The sequence below is a fragment of the Chaetura pelagica genome, unplaced genomic scaffold (genome assembly GCF_000747805.2).
Source record: "Chaetura pelagica isolate M959 unplaced genomic scaffold, ChaPel_1.0 scaffold300, whole genome shotgun sequence".
NCBI classification, from domain to species: domain Eukaryota; kingdom Metazoa; phylum Chordata; class Aves; order Apodiformes; family Apodidae; genus Chaetura; species Chaetura pelagica.
Genome location: NW_009951945.1, coordinates 1,903,227 through 1,928,978, shown reverse-complemented (window position 1 = coordinate 1,928,978; position 25,752 = coordinate 1,903,227). Strand labels below are relative to the sequence as shown.

The following is a 25,752-nucleotide window of genomic DNA, read 5'->3' as shown; positions in this document are numbered from 1 at the left end:
TAACTGTGCCTAATCTGTTATAGTGCAGGTAAATGCTTGAGAGGTGTGGGACAGTCTGGCCCTATTATTTGGTATCTGCAGCTGTGGAGGGTTCCCAGCACTGTAGCAAGCATTTTGGAACAGCCTTTGTGGTGCCTCTTCCAGTAAGGCAGACCTTTGCCATTGCTGCTCTGTAGTAACAAATGCCAGAAGCAGGAACTGGCTGACAGGGCACCAAGTGAGTTTTAAGAACCAACCTGCTGGGGCTTGGATGGTGAAAGGAGAAGGAGGTCAGAGTCTGCTTGGTTTTGGTCTCTTTGAGTTAGTTTTTCCATCTTCTTTTAAGACCTGCACTGCAGAGATTTCCTTGCCTCAGCTTCTGCAGGAGGCTTCTCCTTGCCTATTTATAGCTTGATCTGTATATGCTCCAATCTTATTACTGATTTTCTCTCTTACTCTTGACTTTTAAGAGTGTCAAAACCTCTGATTCACAAATTCTGCCCAGTTGCTTCCTTTGCCTTTTCTCTACTGAACCTTTTTCCTCTTCTCCTAATCTCTGCATCAATTTCTACCCTTTTCCACATACGTTTCCTTATTTATAGTAAAATCAGAATATAGTGTTCTTCCAAAAAGCAAATTAAAATTGTGTTTGTAGAATAACTGTCAGAGAAAGTGTCAGGGAGATTCAGCATGAGTAATAATAATTGCAGTGCTAAATAGAAGTCTTTCCCTTTTCCTTTAGGCTTGTGGGAAAACAATTTATAGAAGCTTGTCAGGCTTCTTAGTCTATTTCACCTGTGCATGTTTCTAGCCAGTTGCTTAGATTAGTTTGACAAAAATGTTAAAGGAATTTGTGAATAAATAAATGTTCCTGATTTTAATCCTTGTAGTTGACTGTAGTACACAAATTGCAAGCAGCACAAATATGCCCATTTATTAAGTCTTATGTGTATGTTTTTATCTAAAAATATATATCTGTGTAAACATCTAGGTGCCTCTAAATGAACAATAATGGTAAATCAGTGGTCTCCAAAACAGTTGAGTTTTTGGTATCCTGGCAATAAATGGAAGACTTGTGTAATAACATTTTTATTGCAGTTAATGTTATGATTCTACTTCTCTCAAATTTTTGTTGTCTTTGTGTGCCTTCATTGCTTTTTAGTAACTGTTTAGTAACTGTGGGTTTTTTTTCCTGTGTAGGGTGACTTAGCAACTGTTGAACAGCTGCTGAAAAACGGGGCAGATCCCAATGTCAAAGATAATGCTGGCTGGACACCACTGGTAAGTGCTGAAGTCTTCTTTCTGTTGTTACCTGTCTGTAATTAGATTTCATTGCATCCCTCCTTTCGTCTCTCATATCTTAGTTCCTTTTACACACATTTAGGTGACAAAGAATTATGCAAAGTGAAGAAGTGGTGATAAACAAGCAAATTTATTAGCAGCTACTGCCCAAATCTAACTCTGCTCTGCTAGGGTAGTGCATGCCAAGAAATCTATCAGCCTACAAGTGCAGAAAATATAACTATGATAACTAGAAAATGATCAATTGCAGAGAATGTGTATATTTTATGGTTTCTTAATATCCTTGGTGTTTTTTACCATTTTGGAAATGTGTCAAGTAATTGAATGAAAAAATTATTCACTTCAAGTACAGAAAATAAACAAAAGGTTCTTTTCAACCATAACTTCTTCCTCTCCTGAAGCATACTCTTGACAGAGTTTGTAATCTGGGAAGCTTTGTTCCTGGCAGTCTAATTTGCACACAACTGGTCTATGCTCAGTTTTTCTGCCTTTTAATAGTGCTAGTTCCAAGGTTAATTCCTGTGTGGAATACAATGCAGTATCCTTTCATTGTCTTCCCCAACCACCTACTGAGAGGTGTTTGAAAAAGAATGTGTTAAGGGGTGTGACAGGAGTCCTTCCTCTGAGTTCTGTTTCACCTGAGTTTCCTCTCCTGTGGGTTTACCTGACTAGCATGAAGCATGCAACCATGGGCACAAAGAAGTGGTGGAGCTGTTGCTGCAATTCAAGGCACTGGTGAATACCACAGGCTATCAGAATGACTCGCCACTCCATGATGCTGCCAAGAACGGGCACGTGAGCATTGCTGAGCTGCTGCTTTTGCATGGTGCCTCCTGTGATGCAGTGTAAGTACATCTGGAATGGTATTTTAACTGTGGCATTAACTACAGCTACAACTTCTGGGGTGTTTGTTAAGTCGATATGAAGTAAAGCCTAGTAATAAATCTAATTTATGTGAAGTGAGGAGGGTGTTAATCATATGCTCTGCTATACTTATACTCCTTTTCCAGGTAGGTGTTTCCTTTCTGTCTTTCTTTGTTTTAAGCTTTTGAGGACCTCTAAGTGATAGATAGCAGGAGTATTGGAAACTGTACTAGGAAAGTTAAAAAAAAAAAGCTTATCCTATTCTTACATTTTGCTCTTGTTATCTTGTTATAACTACTGTCAGACCTAAGATGCTGAGTTTGATGAGCTTTGAACTGCTACAGGTGTTTTTGTGTCTTTACCTTTACTACAGTACTTGCAGAAGGTGTTTTGGTCCAGTCTATTCTACCTTCACAAATGACAGGCACAGGCAGAGATTAGGGGAGTGTTTTTTATTTTTTTCATTCTGGATCAAAGTACTAATCCTTGGTACACTTTTTAATTTAAAAAAAAAAAAAAAAAAGCTTATAAATATTTTCAGTTGAATCTTCTACACATTTACACGCCATGAGTATTTTGGTATTTGTGCATAGGAGGTGCTAAAGAATCTCTTAGTCTATGAATAACCCTGCAAGCTATTAGCATTTCAGACACTGAATGTGGTTTTAGGTGGTGTAGTATTGCTGTTGTGCCAGGGCCTGTGTGTATAAAACTTGAGTCCAATGCATGTTGTCTATAGGTGTGTGTGTATAGTAACAGGATAGGATGCAGTCTTGCATGACATTAATTTCCTTGCCAGTCACATTAAGCAGAACAAGTTCAGCTTAATCACTTCTGCTCTTGCTATTTGCTCTCGAAGCTTACAGAATTAAGGTAGTCAGTGGAAAGCCACAGGATTTTAAAAAACAGTCCCAATCTTGAATATACTGGAGTTCAAAAGAAAAAAAAACAAACCAACAAACTCACTAAACTTCAACATGAAAAAAATAAAACAAGGATCTGTTGTTCATCTTCACTTTGTACTTGAACAACAAAGACTAATGCATTACACCTTGAAAAGCTGGCAGCTTCAGAGGCTAATTTTCAAGCTACTTGAATATTAGGAACTAGTTGTGTGATACCAGGTATCTCTCTGGGATTTGAGAGCATAGCAAAGCCAACAGCTTTGACACAAGGATTTGTCAGGACTTGAAGCACTGGTAGACTTGTACAGCCATGACTCGACATGCCAGCAGTGGACTCTCCCAAGTCTCTCACTAGCCTTAGTCTCTGCTGCTTGTGTTCAAGCAAACTGAGATGAAGCTGAACCTCTTCCAGCTCATTCTACCTGAGCAAACATGACTTTTTATTGAAACAGAAGCTTTTTAATCATGGAGAGAGTGGTTTATGTAAACCTTGAACTCTGTTCTAGCTTTTCACTGAAGACAGGTAATGTTCAGGAATAAAAAAAGTGATACAGGCTATGTCATAACTCTGCAACTAGCTCTGTCTTGCAGTACCTCTAGAGTATCAAAAGTGGCTTCTGACCCACTTCTAAGTATGCACTGTTCTTGACTTAACCTCCAGAGTACTTGGAATCTTGTGTGTGTGGTGTTAATAAATATGTATGCAGTTTTTTCATTTAACTAAAAATCTTCCTGGGAACAAATTTAACTGCTTTTAATCTTTGTTTCAATTGTCTGGCAAAAGGAAGCACAGATGCTTTGGCAAAAATCCAGTCATTTCTGTTCCCCCTGGAAAAATTGAGGCTTCTGAATCTTTTGTAGGCTCGTTCTCTATCTCTGGCTGAAATGCTACTGCACATGTTACTATTGCATTGATGATGGAAAGGGGTAGGTTCTTCCCCCTGCCTGTTTTTACAGGGAGCATTAGAGATACAGAGGAAGGGAAGGACAAGCAAAGTGTTCAAGCTTGAAAAGTAAGGGTTTACTGACCTCTTCCAAACACTACCAAGAAGCAGTAGAAACAAGAACAGGATGTCTGGGACTTCTGAGAATGTCTTGTGCCTTCCTTCCTTTCTGTTCCCTGCTTGCTTCAACAATGAGTTGTGCCATGATCTTTTCCTAGATCATGACTTTGCAGATCTCACAGGACTTTTTTATTCCACTGCCTCTGGTAGTTGTTGTTCTAATTTAACAGTGGTTGGCTTTGTCTAGATAAGTGGATTTGAACCTTCGTTAATGAAAAAAGGTTTAAAGATTTTTTTCTGGTGGATGCAGGTGCTCTTATAATGAAGTCACATCTGACAAGAAGCTTGCTTCTCTTCAGTGACTTTCCCCTAGATCCCTGAGAGCTGCAGACCACAATTTTAAAATTAGGAAGTGAGAACAGGGTGATCACTTAAGATGTTGCAATTAGGTTGTTTTTTTTAGTATGGTTGGTTGTAATTGGCCTCTTTGTACTTAATGCAGGATCTACTCACCTTCCCGTTATTACTTTAGGGTCTTTCATGCAGATATTGAGCAGGGATGAGAATTTACAACCCTTCTCAAAGCTTTAGTTTCTTTAGGAATGCACCTGAGGAACGCAGTGTGTGAGTTAAGACTGTAACTAACCAATTTTGCCACACTGATAATTTAGTCTAATTTTAGTTTTCTTTTTTATATGTATGAAATTCTCTTTAGTCCTTTAGTGGGCTCTTCAGGGTCTCAATGAACTAACTTTCAGCCCAGGAGAGGCCCTCTTTATCTTGGCATTAGTGATTCTTCATTACCTCATGAGGGTGGGGAGCAAAGTTTGATGAGTTCACTGTGGTTACTTAGTCTTTTCTTTTAGCTAAAAGCTAAATAAAATGTGCACATGATAAACGTATTCAAATGTTACTTGGGACAGTATGAAATATATAGCATGAAACCTCACAAAAGTGACTCATGTTTTGCTCCTGTTTTGACTGTAGAATCAACTCCGTTTTGTCTTAGTGTTGCTTGTGTGTTGGAGAGTTAATTTATTGGAACAAAAATATAGCTTGTGTTGAATAGCCTGCTTAGAGCAGTAGTTTTGAAATTTAGTATGATACTCAGTTGTTCAAGATTAAATATTTTCAAAAGATTTGCAATGTTTACTGACAGCAGGCCCAAAGGCAGGTAAGATCCACTGGTCTGTAGAGAGATCTAAGATATATCTGGGAGCAAATACAACCTCTTTCAAAGGGACCTCAATTCACAAGACACACAGGTATTAGCATAACCCCATCCATCAGGGATCTCAGGCTTCACAACTTCAGATTTAGATCATCAGGCTTCACAACTTCAGATTTAGATCATCAGGTTCACAGACCCATCAAGTGCACCTCACTCCCAAGTGTCTTTCAAGCTAATTTTTCTCGTGGCGTGTTAATACCTAGTGCATTAAGAAGTTAACTGTATGTAGTATGAAGCAGCTACATATCTTTTGGACCAAGCAAGTACAGATAGCTACCTCTTTTACCAGAAAGCAATCCTGGGATTTCAGTATTCCTTGACCAGCATTTTTTAAAAATTTTTCTTTTTTTTTTTTAATTTGTAAGATGTGGCACTTCATTCGCCTTCCAAAGTTTTCACTGACTGAGGAAGATATGAACTACAAATGAAAAATATTATATGGACCAGTGGACCTATTAATTGTCCTGCTGGTCTAGTTAAATTTTTTAAGTTAATCTCCTACACATAGCTAATTTATACTTTTGTAGCTTTTTTTCATGTGCTCACTCTCTTGAATCCTGTCTTTTTTTCTTGCTTCATAGCAAGTCAAGTGATTTGAAAAATTAGATCTGTGCATTTGCAATTTCACAGTACTTCCTAAATGCTTTCACTCAAATGGGCTATCTTGCCAGTTCTTCATGCACAGTAAGTTTAGCATTAGTAAAAATTGTTGTGTTGTCCTATTATTTTAGGTCTTAGCTGTCTTTGAGTAGTTGTGAGTCTGTGGGAGTGCATAGGGATAGACTGTGGTCCTTTATTATAAATGGTTGTGGGGCAAAAGTTATTATAACCTGTGGTTAATTTCAGGAGGTATTAGACCCATGACACTGACATAACTTTGTCTGCTTTTTCCAAGTCAAGATAATGCAGCACTTCACTGTCTAAGTGTAAGACAGCATGTTTAATTTCTTGCTGACAGCAGGTTAATTAAAACCCTGGCTCTGTTTGGATGTCTAAGCTGGTCTTTCTGACTATACAGATTGAATTTTCTTTCGTCAGGTTCAAAAAAGTTTTCTGCTTAGCACACTCTCAAAATGTGATTCTGGCTGGAGAGCTCCAAACTAGTCAGGTCTTTCATAGGAATCAGTGGTTACAGTATTGCACTGGGACCTGGTTCCAGGACTTCCATTCCGTTCAAGCTCTTGTGGAGCTTGGGTAAAACTTGGGTTAGGCTCAGCTGTGGAACAGTAAGTAACTTCTGGTATCAAATTGGAGCAGCTTACTACTCCTGATTACAATTTGTTACATAGTCATTGTTAGCTTGTGTCAGAAGCTGTGCAAGTTTGTGGCTTCTAAAGAAGTGACAGAAGTGTCTTCCTGTTTTTGTTCTTTTCTCTGGTCACGTAGTGACTGAAGCATTTAAAAAGTAGTTGGTAAGTTTTTTTGCCTCTGTTGTCTTCATACCTAAGACTTCAGCAGTGTTGCCCCATAAACTGAATCCGATTTCTAAAGCTTTTCATAAGAAGTTCTTTGATCTGTCAATCCTTAAGATATCATCTGTCATCTCATCTAAAGTCATACTCAGCAGATTACTTTGACTTGCTCTTCACTGAGCTCATCTTTATTGTCAGCACAGACATCTCACTCTTTGATTGGAATTGGTTCTAGCTATAATAGCCCTCTACTGACTGTTCAGTACCTTGATGACTGACTAATAGGAGACTGCTTGCATCAAAGGATACATCTGACTCTTGAAGGTTTAAAAGAACTTGCAAGAAGTCCACTTGCATTCTGGTCGAAAGAAGTATGTCTTGGAGATCTTGTATTCTAGCTTAAGCACCAGAGACACTTATTTCTCTCTTATAGAAACAGTTCTGTCTTCTGAGTGTGGAACTTGTTCTGTTAAGCAGTCACATGCACCAAACCCATGCTCAATCCATCCAGGCTGACACTAGGAGGACAAAAACACAGTTACTGATATTTCTAAAAATGCTGTGTTTGGGTGTTAGGGTGGACCTCGTGTACGTGTCCCACTTTTGTTTTGCAAACTAGGTCAAAATGCTTTTTTTACTCTGAACAAGGTGGATGATTTCCCACGTTCAGCTTGGCTGAATAGATGGATGTGAGCACATATTTTTGCAAAAAGCTTCTGTTTCCCATTCCTGTGGCTTAATGGTGTTCTTGTGGCTGCACAGATCTGGTCCTTGATCCTGATCATAGGGCTAAAAATAGTACACATTCTTAATATAAAGTAACTCAAGTGACAATTGTGCCAACAGCCTAGGAAAGATCTCTTTCTGATCATGGTTTTTGGATGGTTAGTGAGTGCCTAAATAAAAAGAACTAATCTGGTTTTCATCCTTTTCCTTTGAAAAGGATGTGCAAGTTAAAACAACACCATACTCTAAATCTATTGTCTGCACGTGTTCGTTACCTTAGATGTTATTTTGTAAACCCCTTTTTCTCCTGTTTCATCTCCTTTTTCTCACTTAAGCTCAACAGTCTGCTCCTTTGCAAATACTGAAAACTTAAATCCATCCCTTGATGGGTTCCTTTTCTTCAGACCTGAGCTGCCAAGTTTGTCAGCTCTTACTTTAACTGTAGCTTAACATCCTATGAATAGCCATTAATTCGTCAATGCTGCATCATGACAGGATAGCATTTTGCAACACACTGCAAGAAACAACTGAAAAGATTTTTAAAATGGGCAAAAAAAAATTAAGTGAATACAGAGGAGTTAGCTGGAGTCCCCATTTGTGCAGTTTAATTGGCAAAAAATATTCTATATTTAACTGTGGTGGCCTATATATTATCTATGGTAAACATTCAAGAATATTTTTCCAACATTCAAGGATCTCACTGTAATTTATGGGGGAGACACTCGCAATCCTCTGCTACTCATGTGCAATGATTTCCTCCCCCTGCTTAGTTCACAGTAAAAGGTCAGTCTAAAGGTGATTTTGGTGTGTGCTAATTCCACCACCAGCCCAGATGCATTGTTCGGAGGAGCTGTCCTGCAGCAGTTTGAGTTGAATATGGCCCTTATTTAAAGAAAGGGCAAGAGCTTCCCTGATGATGCATGACAAAGCAGGAGCAGCATGACAATATTTAATAGGCTGCAACTACCAGGACTGGGCTGAGATTTAACCAATTATCTTTTAGTCTGCAGACTTTGTATTATACCAGCTCTTTGCTCATTAGCAACACAGAATAGCTTGGGCTTGGTAATACTGTAAAATTAGCAATTGTGAAATACCATCCCAGAACCTTCTGGATGGGATTTTTTTGTGGATTGTTGTTTTCCCAAGAGGCTCTGTTAGTGAGCAGGGCTCAGCTAGGAGCATAGAAAGGTGCTAAGCTCAGATGCATCTTTCAGCTTTGCACTGGCCAAAGCCCCACAGTGAAGTCAGAATGAAGACTTAAGGATTGGAGCCTCTCTTTGGGCTGGGCTGAGTTATGGTCTTATATATAGTTCCCTATAAAGAAAGCTTCCTAGAGTCCTGCTCTGCACAGGAACGTGTGGCTGAGACAGTGCTTTGAAGATGTAATGGTTTTTTGACCTCTTTAAGTGTTTAATTGTTTGATGACTAAGCTTGCCAGATTTCAGTTACTTACTTTGTTCTTGGTGACAAGCTCCCCCTTCATAACAAGCTCTTATTATGCCTTTTGAGAGCTGGAGCTACATGAGATGGGGAGAAGAGGATCAGCCATTATTCTTGCAAAAGGCAGAGCAAGCAGAATGTTTCCTGACAGTACTGGCCGAGGATCATGTTTGTTAATGGCAATTATACCTGTTTTGTGCTGAAGAAGAGATAGAAGTTATGTCTATGTTTGATGTTGTGTTTCTAGCAAATTGTATCTGTCTGAGTAAAGCTAAAAGAATGGAGGAGGAAATGGGTCTTGAAGCATATCTAATAACTAAGGGATGCCACATAGGATGATTGGTGTTCAACACAATTGGCAAACCATCAAAAACCTGAATGAATTTGCTATGATATGTTCTGTGTAACAGCACACTGAGGGAAAATGAGGTACATGCTCACATTTTGGAACTGCAAAGGAGCCACTGTTCCCCAGTAGGAAGCAGATACCTTTCCCCACAGAAGCATAACCACAGCAAGCTCCATCCAATGTTTAACACAGTGTGTAGAATCCTCTGACATGTCTTTTATGGCCAAAGGGTAAACCAAAAACACATTTCCTAGTTGTATGATTGGCAGCGAAAGATTGAATTGAAATTCCTGGGTCTTGTGAATGATATCAAAGTGCATCTTGAAAAGTTTAATGAGTGGTTTGTTTAACTGAACATACTGATCTGAACAGCCTTTACTTCTCAGCTGAATGCAGCAGCTTGTAATTCAGTGTCCATCTGTCTTGGATGCAGTTCTTACTTGAAGCTTCATGGCTTTTCGCTGAAATTACATATTAATAAGAAAGTGGGAGGGAAAGATACCCAGCTCATGTGCCCAGTTAGTTAAGAATCATGTCACATTTTATTTACTTAAACCCATCTGTTCTTGTTTTGCCAGGAATATATTTGGTCTGCGGCCTGTGGACTATGCAGAAGGTGAAAAGATGAAATCTGTGCTAATGTTACCAGTGAAGAATCAATCACTTTCACTTAACCAATCCTCTGAGGTAAGTGTTTGTGGGGTTTTTGTTTTGTTTTGCTTATTAAAGACTAAGTTAATCCTGTAAATATTGAAGGCCTGGTCCAAAGTACAGTATGTTACCTGTCTTTGCAGGGAGATATAAAATAGGCTGGGAAAGTAACTTGGACAGTATTTCTAGAATGTATGTGGGGCACACAAAGCTGTGATACAGCTTTATCTGAGAAAAAAAAAAGGGTGTTTCTTGTAATGTGGGAATGCACGCTGTGTTATTCTTGAAGTATCATTGATTGAACTTTGCTGTTGTTGGTGGTTTTCTGTGTATTTAAATTTGTTCTTCTTGCCAAACTGGCTGAAAGCAGCAGCAGTCTTTACTCCAGGTGCTTTGTGTATCTTTAAAAAGCTGTTCCAGTACTGTCCTTTGTCAAATGGTGAAGATACCAGCTCAGGAGTAGAAAACAGCTTTTGAAAGATTGTTTTGAGGTTTTTGTTTTTCCCCTTTTCTGCAAAAGACTTCTCAGGACTTGTGACCAAAATTGGGTTATTCAGATTTAACAAGCTACTGCATTATGAAATGCTTTGTGCTTCTTAATGAATGATGATTAAACTGATGTGGCTGGTACAAGCAGTCCTAGTCTACTCCAGGGTGTACAGCCAGTTATGACCCTTCCTACCTCACTGAGGTAATAAGATACCCATTGGCCAAAAGTAAACTCCTAACTTGGCAAGGATATGACTGTTCCTCCCACATGTGGCAAATGTGAGTTGCAGCTCTTGTGTCTCAAACAAAACAATCAATATTGCATTTGCTGTGGGATGAGTGTGTGCCAGTGGTTGGTTATCAGCTCATATGGAGGGTGTGATCCAAAGCCTGAGGCTTTAGGGTAGCTGGATCTTGAAGACACATCTGTACTATGGAATCTGGGAGTACTTAGAAAGATCCAGGAGCTGAAGTATCACATCTGTGCCAGCATAACACTTGAGCAAGCAGTTCCTCTTACTTTGCATTAGAAATAGCCACATAAAAAAATCTACAGCCTTCATTCCATAACGTGGCAATGTATTAGGGATGTTTTAGTACAAGGCAATGTGGGTATTAATTATATAGGTTACTCAACACATTGGTAGTGTATCTGGTGGTAATAACTCACTAGAAGTAGAAGGCTTCACTAATTCATTAGGAAACTTTTTTCACCTTCAACACTGCAGTCAGCAAGGGTGTTTACACAATATTCAACCAGCTATATGTATAAACACCAGTGTCTTTTGTTTGTTGTTTTTTTAAAAGAAGAAAAAACTGATGCACAAGCTGTTTTGGCAACTTGCATAAGCTAAACAAAGTACCTCTAATGTCAAGCTTTTTCCTCTAGAGCTGGTTTGTAACAGATTTATTTAGGGACCTTGTCTGCTAAGCTTGCCATGACTTGTTTTTCAAAATGCTTCTTCTTATTAAATAGAGCTATCAGAAAAGTTAGTTGCTTTCTTTGTGTTCCCAAACATTCTGCTTATTGTAGGATTTGCTGTTCATGCAGGTTCTGAGCTCCAGCCAGCCAAGAGATGGACCTCTTGGTATACTGGGGAGCAGTCTTAGTTCCAAACAACAGAAATTGCTGGACCAACTAGCAACAGTTCTGAAGGCTCGAAGGTATACTGAGTTTAACAGCAGAGGTATGTAGACGTGTTGAGATATCTCTGTCCAAATATAAGTAATTACAGTTCTGCACTTCATTGTTTAAGATAGTAGGAATGGGGCTTTTAAATCATTCCTAATAAGGCTAGTTTCTGAAATCCCTGAGTTACAGCCCTAGATTGTGTGTTGTTGCATGTAAACCCATGTAAAACCTGCCCAGTTACTGAGGCAGGACACTCTAGGGGAGCCACAATTTGACAGTATTTTGTCTTATTTAAAATATCTAAGTCCTCCTGACAGACCTCTTCTCTTTACACCTCTTTTACCAACTTTAAGCTCCCTGCTTGTATAAGACATCCTGACAGGTTTCTATCTTTTTATCATAATTGAACCAAAGGGAGATGATTCCTTTAGAAGGATCTGGCTAAAAGTTTACAAATTGCTTCTCACGTGCTACCTTCCTTCAAGTATTGTTCTTCATTAAGACAATGGAGCCAATTTATGAGGCTTGGGGGTCTTTTTTGTTCCCTTTGCAGGATGGGGGAATCTTGTCTTATCCTACCTATTACTTTGTCTTTAAAGCGTTGCTTCCCCTTATGAAAGAAAGGCAAAGTGATTTCCCCCTGCAATCTTTGACACCCTGACTACTAACCCCAGAATTGTGAGTTGAGTTCTATTTGCAGGGAGATCCCATAGTCAGACTCTTAAATAACTTTAAAAGGACCAAAAACCCTTCTGTAAACAGGAGCCTCCTTTAAAGATTTAAGTGTTAGCTTAGAACTGCAAAAACATGGCTTCCCTTTTTCACAGCAAGTACATATTGAAACTCACAAAATTTCCAATAGCTCTTCTACTTACTGGTGTCTTAGTCTCAAAAATCACATACTTGTGCTGGAAAGAGTGGTTGATAATAAAGAGTGGTTTTTAAATTATTATAGGCTATTTATTCTTTAAATGGTGATTGATGGTTTTTCAGCCAGGCATGGTTCTGATTTTTATGTGCTTTTAGTTCTACTGATGTAATCTTTCTCCTAGTAACTCATCTTGTTATCCCTGATGTTCCAATGCCAAGTACTGTCAAATGCATGATGGCTGTTCTGACTGGATGTTGGGTCCTCAAGTTTGAATGTAAGTACTAAATATATGGGATTCCTTGGTCTTTTTAACCAGAAGTTGTAGGTCTGATTCCAGAGAATTTTAATTCTCAGCAACTGCCCTAATAGCTTAACATAAAGTGTGAGGGTTTTGTTTTTTAATCTCCTGAATGACAAGAGATTTAATTAAATACAACTACTCCTTTCTTGGCAAATGTGTGCATTTAATTATTAGATGTATTAGGTAGGTCATACCCTAAATATCAGAGAGGAGTGAATTTGTTCATTGCTCATTGAGGGTGATTTGGAAGCCTATGGAAAATATCCTGGGAGAGGAGGAAGGAATGCTTTAAATTATTGGATTTCTCTTAAGCAGCTTCCATTGAAATTGCTAGGAAGCTTTTGTGATTAAGGTCTGTAGGAAGGTGAGGTGTTGCCTATTTACGCATAAGCATCTGTTGGAAGTTGCACTTGCAACTAAAGTTATGCTGCTTAGCTGATCATAACCCCTGTTTGTACTTTCTATTACAAGTTCTCTAGTTGTTGAGAAATTCACCAGGCTCTTTGCAGTCACAGGCTCAGGCAGATCAGCTGTGTGTGTGACTTCCAGTACCCATTTCTGTGAGCCCTGCAGACTGGAGTGCTCTCCAACTAAAATAGTAACCTCCAAGATGATTTGCAGTGACCCCTTAGCACACAAGTAGTTGTTTTGATGTGATCTTTCATGCAGGCTGTCATTTCTTTTTATATAGTGTGTGCTTTGTTGTACAGCTGTTCTGTGGGCTTGCACCCCAAAGTCTGGTTTTTATTTATTCTTACAAATGCATTTCTTGGTATCTTCTTTCACAGAAGTTGTAAAAACCATATTCTTCCCCTTGACCTTTGTAGATAAGTCCTTTTAACTAATAAGTATACTACAAATGAGTTAATTATCCATGGAAAACTCAGACAGATTTAATTCCAGTTTTGTACTGTGACTAAATATTAGAATATAAGGATTCTTTCACAGTCTAAATTTTCCAGGCACTAATGGCTATGAAGGCACTGCTTTAAGCCTCAAAAGCTGCATTCTAGTTTTTAAAATAAAGCACATCATCAGACTCTTTGACCATTGGACTCATTCTTTCCCAGTGTTCATTTGACTTCCAGACAGTGGATTTGTTCCATGTTTTATTTTTTTTTCCAAGGTCAGAAATGTTTTCTGTAACCTACAGTGGCTCCATGAGCATTTTTGAAAGGACAACATGTTGTCTTTGTGTTGTGATTCTTCCAAATAGGGGTAGCTTCTTGTTGAATGTGTAACATGAAGAAATACTGTTTATGCTTAAGCAAGCAGATGGATTTAATAACCTCCAGACACTGTGATGATGAGCAGAGGGGAGATGGTTTCTTGTTTGGAAGTAGGGATGCAGCAAGAAACTCAGAATGCCCAGAAGTGTTGTTTGGATTGTGTAGTTGGAAAGGGTGTGTTGAGGTGCTCTGGAATCATAAGCTGTTTAAGACTGAATCATCTGTTTCTGTGGTGAATCACGTTGCAGGTTCTTGGCTCACTCAGTTCAGCAGTTTTTTTTTCATGTGTGCTAGGGTGGTTTTCCTGTATTTCATTTTACCTTTTGGCTACACATCTGCTAAGGAAACTTCACCTGAGTTGTAGGAAGATGTAACTAGTGAGACCTGAGTTTAAATCTTTGTGGAAGAAGTTTTGTATTTAGAAGTGATTGGAAAAGAAAAAAAAAAATAAGTAAATAAAACAGTGTAGAGGTTATTCAGGGAATATTTTAATATTTTTTGTTTGCAGCTGAGTTTTATGTTGTTAGTACTGATTAGTACAATCCTAACTGCTAATGCTCCCAGCTTAGTAAGCAACATACTACTTAAAAGCAAGTGATTCTCCTCCCTAGTGGGAAATGTTAGTAATAACTCATGGGGTCTGATGCAGCTAAGTGCCTATAATTAACAGCACCACTCCATCTGTTCCCACCAGTCTGTTATTAGTCTTCTTCAGAGTCATTACAAGTTAAAGATTGTTATAACAAATAATGAGACTCCTGCTGATGGAACATTTGTCTAGGAAAAAGAGGTCTTCACTTCTCTCTTCCATATTTTCTCTCTTTATTTATCTTGGCTTTTTGACTTCTACTTGGATAAGTTTCTTTAAATGTGATGCAAATAAACTTCCAAAAGTGTGTGTGTATCCTGGCTTCTGTCAAACCAACTATAAATAAATTGAATGAGTTGCTTATAGTTCAGTGTTCTAAACGATTCACTTAAAGTAGATTCACGTTCAAAAACTTCACTAAAATATACAAAAAACAAAGCTGAATGTAGTACTTAATGAAATGCTGACTGTGCATAAGGGAGTATTTGAAATCTTTTTACTCCAAGGTAAGCTTCATTTGACTGTTATTTCTAAAGTTGTATTTATAGATGACACATAACTATACCGCTTTAAAAAAAACTACTGCCCTCTTGCAAAAAACACTATTTCTCTTAAGAGTGTGTTTCTGATGTTAACTCTTTCATTATAGCAGGCTTTCAAGCTGTGTTTCTCTAACTAAAAGCAATTTCCTTCTCTTGCATAATTCTAGGATGCTTCCATTTACGTGTGTATGTACACACAGATAAAGCATCCAGAGAGGTAACATGGAATTTTCCAACAGAGTCTGAGCTAAATGTAAGGCCTCTAATTATGGGAGAGTCAAGATTTAAATATATCTTCAGTTTTGGGGTTCAGGTAGACGGTCTTCAGGTAGAAGGTGAGGATGTGAAGGATGTCATCACTGATCAGTACTAGATCTTTACAGAAGAAAAATTTTACCTCACCAGTTGCAGTTCCATATTTTCCATCTATAACACCCTGTCAGCAATATATCCACTTTCAAAGCAGCACAGAATTCAATTGAGATGCTGTCACTGTGCTCCTTGCCCTTGGCTCTATCTTTCGTTGGTTTCATTATTTTATTGCCTTCATTATTTCTGGGATGCTAATAGGGCACAAAGTATATAATTATTCTTCTGCAAGTAGGCAGAGACAAAAGATTCAAGTATCACTATTCCTTTTTTTTTTTTTTTTTTTGCATAGAATAGTGTAATTAAAACCAGCAGAAGCCTTAAATAGCTTTTCAGCTTGTTTTTTTTCAAATTGTCATCTGGTAAAGCAGGGAATGAAAAATGATCTTGGTGAAGATAAGCATTGAAACAAGCTCATGTCAGTCTTTGCAGTGAAATATCTGGCAGAAAACTAAGCTTCTGATTGCTTATTCCTTCATTTGTTTTGCTTACCTGAAGCAGCAGCAGTGATTCAGCTCTGATCGTTCAAAAGAATGCAAAAAAAAACCCCTCTGCTTTTTTCCTGCAAGGACTTGGAACAACTGAGAGTTGACTGGAAGAGCTAGGGGATTGCATGACTGACATTTCAAGGCAAAAACATCTTTCTGAATTTCTTGGAGCAATGTGCCCATCCTTGTTTAGGCTCTTAGACAAGAGGAGTACAAAGCTGTTGGAGCTGACTGCTTCTCAGGCTGGACTGTCTTGCTTCCATATTTTAGATCACAGGTTGATACTCAGCAAAGCCCTCCCTTCTTAGAACAGCTAAAAACTTCTGAATTTCATCCTTGTTTTGTGGCTGTATCTTTCTACAAAAGGACTTGGAGTTCTGTGGGAGGTGGTAATGTGTGTGTGCATGTTCTGGTTGCATTTAGTGTACAGCTGAGTGGAATGTTTCACATCAGCAGAGGCTGAACCTCTGCCCTCCCACCTTCTGGAGAAAGGGAACAGTTTTGCTTCAAAATCAGGACAAATTTAGACTGTGAGGCTGATGGGGTTCGCAGAAGAGAAAGTGGGGGCAAGAATGTCTTAAATGTGGTGTTTGCTTCTGTCTGCAGAGCTAGGAAGTGGGTTGGTTTGAAGTAAGGTCTGCAGACCTGTTCTGCTATCCAGATACTGAGGTTTCATATTTAGAGAGTCCTTTATTCACTTTGGGTTTGAATAAAACATTGCATTAAGGAAGCCCATTGTAAGGAAAAGGAATGAGAAATATTACCACATTCATTTAAAAGCCTGTGATGGCATCCAGGGGATGAGCACTTCCAGTGGAATTCCACCTGACCTTAGGAATGGCTACCTCTAGTCACTTTGATCAGTCTAGAAAACAGCTGTGGCAAAAAGTGGGTTTTAAAGAAGACAAGACACTTGAGGGTTTAAGTGAAGTAATGCTTTTCATACTACACCTTCTGGGAACTGATGTTTGCAGACTTCCTAAGCATCTGCTCCATCATGTTTAATAAATAACACCTGGATTAATTTGTTAACTACTGCTTTTAAGCAGGTTCTTTTTAAGTCTCTGAAGCATCTTGTGGCATTTCCATGTGTTGGAAAAATGGGCTACTCTTGTTTAATCATGTGAGATTTCTACCTCACGCCATGAAAATCTGTGAATTAAAAATTACTTTATAAGCATGTAAAAGACAGTATAAATATTCTTTTCTGTGCTGTAGTAGAGACCCATAATGCCTTGATGAAAGCAAATTGAAGCTAGCCATGCCAAATTCCCCTCAGGCTTTCTCTCTGTCCTGATTTCTTCCTTTTCTAGGAAAATAATCTCATCAGGTTTTACTTAATCTGCATGGAAGTCTTAAAACCCAGTGCAGACTGAGCTGAGGAAATTTCAGTTGCAATTTCTACTAGATCATAGATCTGTAGTATTTTATGGGTTTTGTTGTCATCGTGTATTTCTAAATTACTTTTAGCTGCTGTAAGAGATTTTTGGGACTAACTCCTGTTCTTTGCTTTATTAATGCAAATCCAACAAAACTCCACTAAGGCTAATTGAGTTACTGAGAGCTATTCCTGGGTGTCTGTGGGTGATTACAACTTGTTCTTGGCACCCAGCCCTTTTTTGTACTTCATCCTGTTTAAACTGTTTTTGCTGATGCAGTTAGTTTCATTATAAACCAATAATACTTAAACGAATAAGGATTATAGGGTTTAAATTTTGCTTATTTCTTTTTCCCCCCATTATTTCCAGTACTAGAAGCTACAGTTGTATCAAAGGTCAATTAATGATACTGTTAGAAACTACACCCTTTTAACCTTTGCTCCTCATATACTGGAAGGTGAGAGGGTAGGGGCAGCTGTTCAGTGAAGTAATAAGGATCATTGTAAGTAGTGATGCTTTACTGATCTTGCTAATGAGGGGAAAAAAAAAAGCAGCATTTTCCCTGCCAAATGTGGTGGCATCAAACTAAAATGCAGTCATGTTAAGCTAAAACCTTTTTCTGCAATATTTTCTAAGGACTTTAATGCAGGCTCAATTTTTTTTTTTTGCTAGAATTTGGTGCAAATGATCTTGTTTATATCTACAAATTACAAGTGTGAAATTGGCTATTTAGGAGGCTTTTAAACTTGTAATGTTCTGTATTCCTAGGAAAGAATGACCCCTCTGCACATGCCATCTTGCCCCAGTATGTCTTCTGTCAGGCAAGCTTTATTAATGAGTCCTTGCACATTTGAACTGGGCATTGCAAAAAAACCCCACTAGTCTGTGTGAAATAAAAAATCCCACTTGCCTTGGTTCTCTTTTGTGGGTAGTTGATCCCACTGCTCTGATTAAGCTAGAGAACCATTAAAGCATAGTTGCAATGATCACCCTCTTTAGGGATAAATGAATAAACTTGATTAACCTCCAACCTAGAAGGTCCACAGCTCTTATTGGCAATAGTATCAAGGAATAAATCAAGATTGGCTGAGATCCTAAGATGAATATTCATATTTTATAACAGAACAGTCTAGATTTTTAGTCAGGCTTGCCTGTACAGAATGCACAGCCTGGGAATATGGGAAGGAAAACAAGGTAACTGATCTCTAAGCCCTTCCTAAAATTGGAGATGTCCTCTCAAGAGGCAAGTTTACTTTCTCCTTCATTTTGAGAGAGCTTCTTTAAGGATATCCTTGTCCTTCTGATACTCAGACCAGTGAAATTTTTTTTTGCAGAAATGTGTAAGATGTCCATCTCAGCTTCAGAAGGTGTAGTGATGGTGTCACGTGATCACTTTAATTAGGTTAATAGTAAATCTTTTTTCTTCAGTCTCTTCATTTCAGTAGTGTCTTGGCATCAAGTCCTCCTTGGTGGCTTTTCAATACAAATGAGAGTGTGTAATCTCACCAGTTCTGGGAATCTATTTAACATGGATCCCGTTTGAAGTCAAAGGGCACTAGACCTCTGACTTAGAATGATCAAGCTTGTGCTTGCCTCAAGCTTCCAAATTACTCCTTAATGCAGCCCAAACTGATTATGTCTTTGGGAACCTATTGCATCCACTTGGAGTCACTGCATCTCAAAATGGTAAAGCAAAATAAATTATCTAGAAGCAACTTAACTTGACACTAAGTTTTGTGAGAACAGGAGGGGAAAGGAATGGGCAGATAACTTTTTGTTTAGACAAATACATAATAAATTAGGTAGAAACTCAGCTTGAGCCCTCTGTCATTTTATCTCAAATATAAGAATGGGGGATAGTTCCCTTCTTTGTGTCACTTTTTTTTTTTTTTTTTAATATGATATGTGAAGCCTTAAATTCTATAATAGAAAACTTCTTGTATGCAGGAGTTGCTGAAGATAAACGGACAACTTGAGAAGAAATTAGTGTGAACAAAGTCTGCAGATAAAGGACATTGGTCTCCATCACTTAAATTATTTTAGCTTCCTTTTTCTTGGTAGGAAACCTTCCTCCATGGATAGATGTTGTCCTTGACTGTTCACCTTAGGGTATAATCACCTTCCTCAAACTGGTTGCTAACTGCATCAGTTTTCTGAATATACAGCTAGACCATGACTCTGATGACACATGACAGGCAGTTTGCCTCTTTTTCTTGTGCCCAAGGCCTTCCTTTCACTGTTACTCTGTGTCTTGTCTCTTTCCAAGTAACATTCTTACTATGAATTAGTTGTGCTCTTGATAGTAAGGGTGCCATGAAATATGTTGAAGCCTGAAGCACCATCTCTTCTAAGCTTGAGGATTCCAGGTACTTTCTTTCCTCTTTTTCTTATCTGCACATTAATAGTCTATTTGAATGTCCCTGAACACAATGGTTCTGAAAACCATCTATCAAATATGACAAGACCAATGAGTCAGAGCAAGTTCTGCTTCTACATCTTGCATGAAAAATATGTTCAGAAATTGATAACTTACTATTTTTCCATCACCAAAAACCAGAGTCTGTTGTTCCACAAAGTTTTGTGCATATAGGCCCAAAAGTGTTGCCTTTTAACATATTTATTTTGGAGAGAAACATCTGGGCACTGAGAAGTTATATCCAGGGCTTTTTATCCTATGTGGAACACAGCTTTTATGCCATAAAACTGTTAAGACTGGGTGGTTAGGAAAAGTTAAAATTAATGAGAAGGCTGATGATGCCATCACTGGCATAGACAAAGGGTCTGTTCTCATATTTCCATTTTTTTAAGGAAACACATTTATCTTGTTGTTCTTATAGATGCAATGAAAAGAGGACACTTGTGAATGAGTCCTCATGCAGGGTTCTAATTGTGTGACAATGGATTTTGAGGCATACAGATTTCTAAGAGGATTTGGGAGTGTAAAATGGACAGAAACATGTATGCAAAACAGACATAACCTATGTGTTTTCTGCTAAAATAGACATTCCACTAACACTCATTTTCATGACTTAATTTTTTTTCTTTCAGGAAAGCAACAAAGACCTAGTCTGTTGTATTCATTCAATCTTTTATTACTTTCCTATCAAATTTGCTTCATTTACTAATGAAGCTGGCACTGGATGCTCCATTTGTGATGTAGTGATTCTATAAAAACCCCATCTCGGAGTGAAAGTCCTTGAAATTGAGCTTTTGATGGTAGATTGAAATAAAACATACTCTTAATGAATGGACCTTTCTGGTTTGAGATGAGAGTTTTTCCTTTATTGTAAGTGGCATCCATTAACAGCTGTATTTTTTTGGAAGGAAAGAATAGCTGTGTGAGAGACAAATTAACAGAGGAACTCTTGTTGAGATGATAAAAATCCTTGAAATATCTTTCAGATTTATTTTTGAGCTATGAGGACTTTGAAAAGAAGTTACCAGTATTCATTGCTGTTACCAAAAGGAATATTTAGGTTGCTTTTCTGGAAAAAAACATGACTACGTTGTCTTAGTTTTGTAGGAGTTCATGTGAATTCTCCTTGAAAGAATGAACAAGTGGTGGGAGATATTTATTGTCATAGTATTCAGCCAGTTGTGGTTTTCTGTATGGGTTTATCCTTTTTGATGTAAGGATTGGAGGACTTGTAGTAACTAAAGCATGAATTCCCATTGCATTTTGTGAATTTGTATGAACTGGTGGTAAATTGCTAAAAATTGGCTTTGGAGATCTCTCTAGATTAGACATTCCTATCTCTTGGTTGCAATGGTAGCCTAGTACCTTTGTCAGTGATACTTCTCTTCATAGTCTTGTGCTTTCTCCCTTTTTCAAATCAACCCCTCACATTTTAGTCTAGGTTTTGTTTAGGTTGTGTATTGTTTAATACTGTGGGTTCCATATTTACACAGTGGGAATCAGTTGCCTCAGGAATGACAACACTGTCAATCCTCGTGGGACAGCTTGCAAAATCAGCTTTGCAAACTTTCTTTCTGGGGTAATTTTTATTAATGAGTACAATGGACGTGCAGGCAAAATGTTCCATCCTGGAGTGATTGACCACAGCCATTTCTCTTCCCAAAGTGAGGGCAGGTAGCACCTGCGACTGATGTTAGCCATGCATTAGCATCAGCATGTTCCATGTTGGAAAAGATAACTAGCCTTAAAACAAGGTAAAAACACATTGAAAGACAATCTCATTATCCAGCAGTGGTAAGGAAAAACAATGCCACTGTTAAAGCCTAGCATAAATCCCCGGTTTGTGCTGATCTTGGAGACCTTGAAATCCCATCTGATTTGTTATTTGAGGCCATAAGTGTTCAGAAACAGCTTTTTGCTTGCTTTGTAATTGCTCTTTATCAGGCAATTGCTTCCATTTCATAACAGCAGAGCTGGTTTCTACATGCTGGCTTCAAGCTTCCAAAAGATCAGCAATTTGACATGTGACATTAAGTGGTTGACCTTTAGTGGCTAAGAAGACAAGCTAATAATTCCTAGTGTTTACAGCACTGATTTTAGTGTTATAATGCTTCTCTCCATCCAACTGACGCATTCAACCACTGCTGTACATTTCTTTAACTTTAAAAGCAAGTTGCTAAAGCACACAAGCTTTGATACTATGTTTTGCATTGTGGCTAATCCTTTTCTTCTAGTGAGACTCTTTAGACCCTAAAATTACACGGAAGCCTCTGCTGAAACTTGGGATCTCTAATCTTGGCCTGTCTTGTTGCCTTGTAGGGGTACAAGCCTGTCTGCAAACCACAGTACGAGAGCCAGAAGAGAAGTATGAAATCCAAGGTGGCCCACAAAGGGGTCGGCTCAACAGAGAACAGCTGGTGGGTTTTATTGCTTGAGACAGATTATCTTAATGACCTTTGGTTCGTGTGGCTTTGCCCTTTGCCACGTATGCAGGTGCAGGAGATGTAAAATTTTAATGTGGTCTTGTACAGAGATTTGATTAAGTGCAAGGTGATGGAAAGAACTGTGAACACCCATAAAGCTGTCATTTTTCTCTATTAGTGAATATGTTGCTGTAACCTTGTCAGAGGGAATGCTGTGCTACAGCACATGCAGTGGAAGAGGTTGGATGGGACAGAAGTGATGCTGCTTTGGCCCTCTGCTCAGCTTTAGAACCTGGTTGAAATTATCTGGAAGTTGAAAGAAAAATGGTTTTTTTATTACTTGTTTCCATATAGGGCCGCTTTTATATTTAACTGGGATAATTTCTGGTTACTTTCTGGATTACACTGGAGAACTTCATGAAACACAACAGTACTGTAAATATTCTTAGCACACAGTTAAACCCTGTTGTACAGGAAAATATTTAAACATAAGCAAGAATTTACCATGTAAGCAAACTTTTCTTGATTGCTTATACTGAGGAGCTTACGTGTTAATTACTGTTCTAGCTTCCCATGTTGGTTATTTTAAATTTTTTTTTTTTTTTTAAGGCACTGGTTGTTCCTTTCCACTGTTTTCCCCTGTGTGCACAATTGTGAAATCCTGTATTTATACTGTGTTTTTTTTTCCTTTCACTTAGCTGCCTCACTTGTTTGATGGATGCTACTTCTATTTTTTGGGATCTTTCAAGCATCACCAGAAGAGTGATCTTATGGAGTTGGTCAAAGCAGCAGGAGGACAAATTCTGGTTAGAAAGCCCAAACCAGACAGTGACGTGACACAGACCATCAATACAGTGGCTTACCATGCAGCCCCTACTTCTGACCAGAGATTTTGCACTCAGTATGTAATCTATGATGTGTCTTCTCAATTCAAGCCGGAGAAAATTAATCAGGGCAAAGTCTGGATGGCCCCTTCCAGCTGGCTTATAGACTGTGTGATGTCATTTCAGCTCCTGCCTGTAAAATGAAGCTCAGTGTCTCATAAGCAAGGTTTTAAAATGGGACTCTTGAGCAGTTGGAACACTCTGGTAAACACTGGTTTGAAGCTATGATTTGTTTTTCACTTAGGAATACAGGGGAGCTTTGGCCATGTGAATGAGTTACTAAGATCCCTGGTATGTTGCAATAAATGAATTTACAGTGGAGGAGAGACAGAAACACACTGCATTGAGAAATGTGTATTGGCTTGTTTAGTAGGCTTTATTTTTGCATTTAACTGAAGTGTAATCATCACTGACATTCTGTGACTAAGATTTTCCAGAATGAAACCTTTTCCATTCTTGATTTAAACCAGCCCTTCCTGTTTGATAGAGCATGACCCCATTTCTTTTCTGCTTAATATCCATTGACAAGGAAATATATCTGTTTATCTCGTGATTAGTTAATTTGAGAAAGCTGGTAACACCTTCAGTACCAATGTCTGGAGTTTGGTGACATCTGGCTAACATCACTAATAGGTAATAGAAGAAAAAATATGGAATAAATACTGTATAATCTTATTGAATGGCTGCAGCCTGTGGTCTAAGGGAGAATATATGAAGCCTGGCCAGTTTGTTGGTTTGCTTTGCTTTTCTGTCTCTTTTGTGTGGGGTTTTGGGGTTGCATTTGGTGATTGTGTATTGAACTGAAAGTTACTTGAGAGTATGGAAGTTGCTTCCTTGTATTACTGTCCTGGGTAGATCTCAGGGAATGTAGTCATGGAATAGTTTTTGGCTGTTTATACTTCTACTTGGTTAATTGTTTCAAAGATATAATTGCTTTTTCTTACCTAAAATAGCAATCTTTGGACTTTGTTCCTCTGACTGTAAAATAAAATCTGTTCTGTGTTGCTGAACATTGAGGATTTGTTTGTTATTTGAGATATTCAGAAGTGACTTCTGAGGTGTAAGTGAGTGGCTCATAACAGACTCCCCAGAGCAATGCAGGAGAGCTAGTTGTTGAGTTATTTCTGCAAGTGTTTTAAGGAAACAGGCAGATGAGTAATAGGTAGCTGGGAGGTGCTCAGGGCCTGTCCTCAGGCAGCCCTCTTCTGAATAACAAGCATGGGAGGGTGCAAAGTCTTGCATCTCTCTAATGACAAAGATGTCAGAAGTGTTTCACCCAGCTGGTTTCTGTGCACCCTGCATCAGGCTTGAACTCAAGCCCCTTTCTTCTGCTCTATCTCAAGTGTCTGAGCTGAGGTTGGATCTGTCTGGCTGTGTGGGACCCAGCACAAAGTTATCAACCTGGGCAAAGCTCATAGAAGGAACTGGAGCAATTGAAGAGAAATAATTCAAGGAAGGGAACAATTCTAGGCATGGAACTGAAGGTGGTTGTATTCCCTGCTTAGGTCTGGTGTCTTAATTCAAGACCACATTTGATCTGGAGCAGTTGTTTTATGCTGCAGTCTTCAGCAGATCAGCACTTTGGCTAATGAAACTTGCTAACATGCTGCTTAGGACAAAGTTGTCTGTATGGAAGCCAATGAGTGTTGCTAAAAATGACATGTTGGTATTATTTGGGGAAGATTTGGGAATCATTGGGTGCCCCTGTCTGTGCTTCCTCTGCTGCTTCCCATTCATCCAGTCAGGGTGGCAGAGGGAATGGGAAGAGCCAGTGTGTGGCTGCCAGTGCTGCAGTGCCAATAGAGCTGCTGGGCAGTAGCATCTCTTCTAGCTTGGCCTGTGGATCAGCTAAACTGCCAACCAGCTTCAGAGAGCAGCATCTCAGGGTCTTTTTGAGGATGGGCCTACAGATCACCAAGAGCAAAGCTGTTTTTTTTTTCCTCTTAGCTGTGATTCTATGATTCTATTTCGTACTTTGTTGCTGGAGAATCTCCTGGTTTTCCTCTTGGAAACTGAAATAATTTCATGTGAGTTTAATTGGTATTCATCAGTTTGGCCCCATGTTCTTTTTCTGGCTTTCTCCCATACTTTGCAAGGAAGAACTGTGATGGAAATCTCTCTCTCTGATACCAAACCAGACTGCAGTGTGTTGCAAAAGCCAACAAAGTCAGCTTAAATGCAATTTTAAAAACTACAGAAAGAGGCCTTTGGACAGTCAGATAGTATTGGCTAGGAAATGGGCAGTAGTGTCTCAGATGGAAGAAACAAAGACTCAGCTGGTTTTACTCCCAGTGCAGAATGTTCTGTCTCTCCAGACGTGTTTGATTTAGATTAACGGTAGTTTAACTAGTGTTAAATTGCCCTTCAAAGCAGAAGAACATTTTGTATGTAATCAGATGGGGGAGGGAGAGAAAGATTCCCACCTTTCTTCTTTTTTTTTCTCTCCTATGGAGAAGAGGCATTTTCTGTGCTTCAGTTTAATTCCTGGCAGGAGGTCTGATCTGAAGAAGCCGCAGAGACCCGTCAGCTCCTGCTGGGTGTCTGAGAGACGGTGCCACTCACCGAACAGAGATGCTGAGGCAGTGACAGGGCAATGGGCTGGCAGGTACCTGGGTTTGTTGTGCAGCAGAGACTGGCACATCCTGCTTGGGTGGGTGTTGGAAGGGTTGTGTACTGCAGCTGGGAGAAGTTTAGCTGTGCAGTGCCATAGTGATACAGTATCTGCCCTGAGCATCCAGGGGTGCTTAAGAAGCAGAGAGGTTTCTTCCCTGGTG

The 25,752-nt window shown here is 38.9% G+C and overlaps 1 protein-coding gene across 1 annotated transcript in view; it reads left to right on the top strand.

Annotated features, from left to right (window-relative positions):
• The window catches only part of BARD1 (BRCA1 associated RING domain 1), a 52,706-nt gene extending 29,584 nt beyond the window's left edge, over window positions 1-23,122 (top strand). Inside the window, 7 exon segments of the mRNA XM_009996960.1 lie at window positions 1,180-1,260; window positions 1,954-2,126; window positions 9,794-9,902; window positions 11,407-11,542; window positions 12,540-12,632; window positions 21,991-22,088; window positions 22,793-23,122. Of these exon segments, the coding sequence (XP_009995262.1) occupies window positions 1,180-1,260; window positions 1,954-2,126; window positions 9,794-9,902; window positions 11,407-11,542; window positions 12,540-12,632; window positions 21,991-22,088; window positions 22,793-23,122 (1,020 nt within the window).
• Window positions 23,123-25,752: the final 2,630 nt, after the last annotated feature.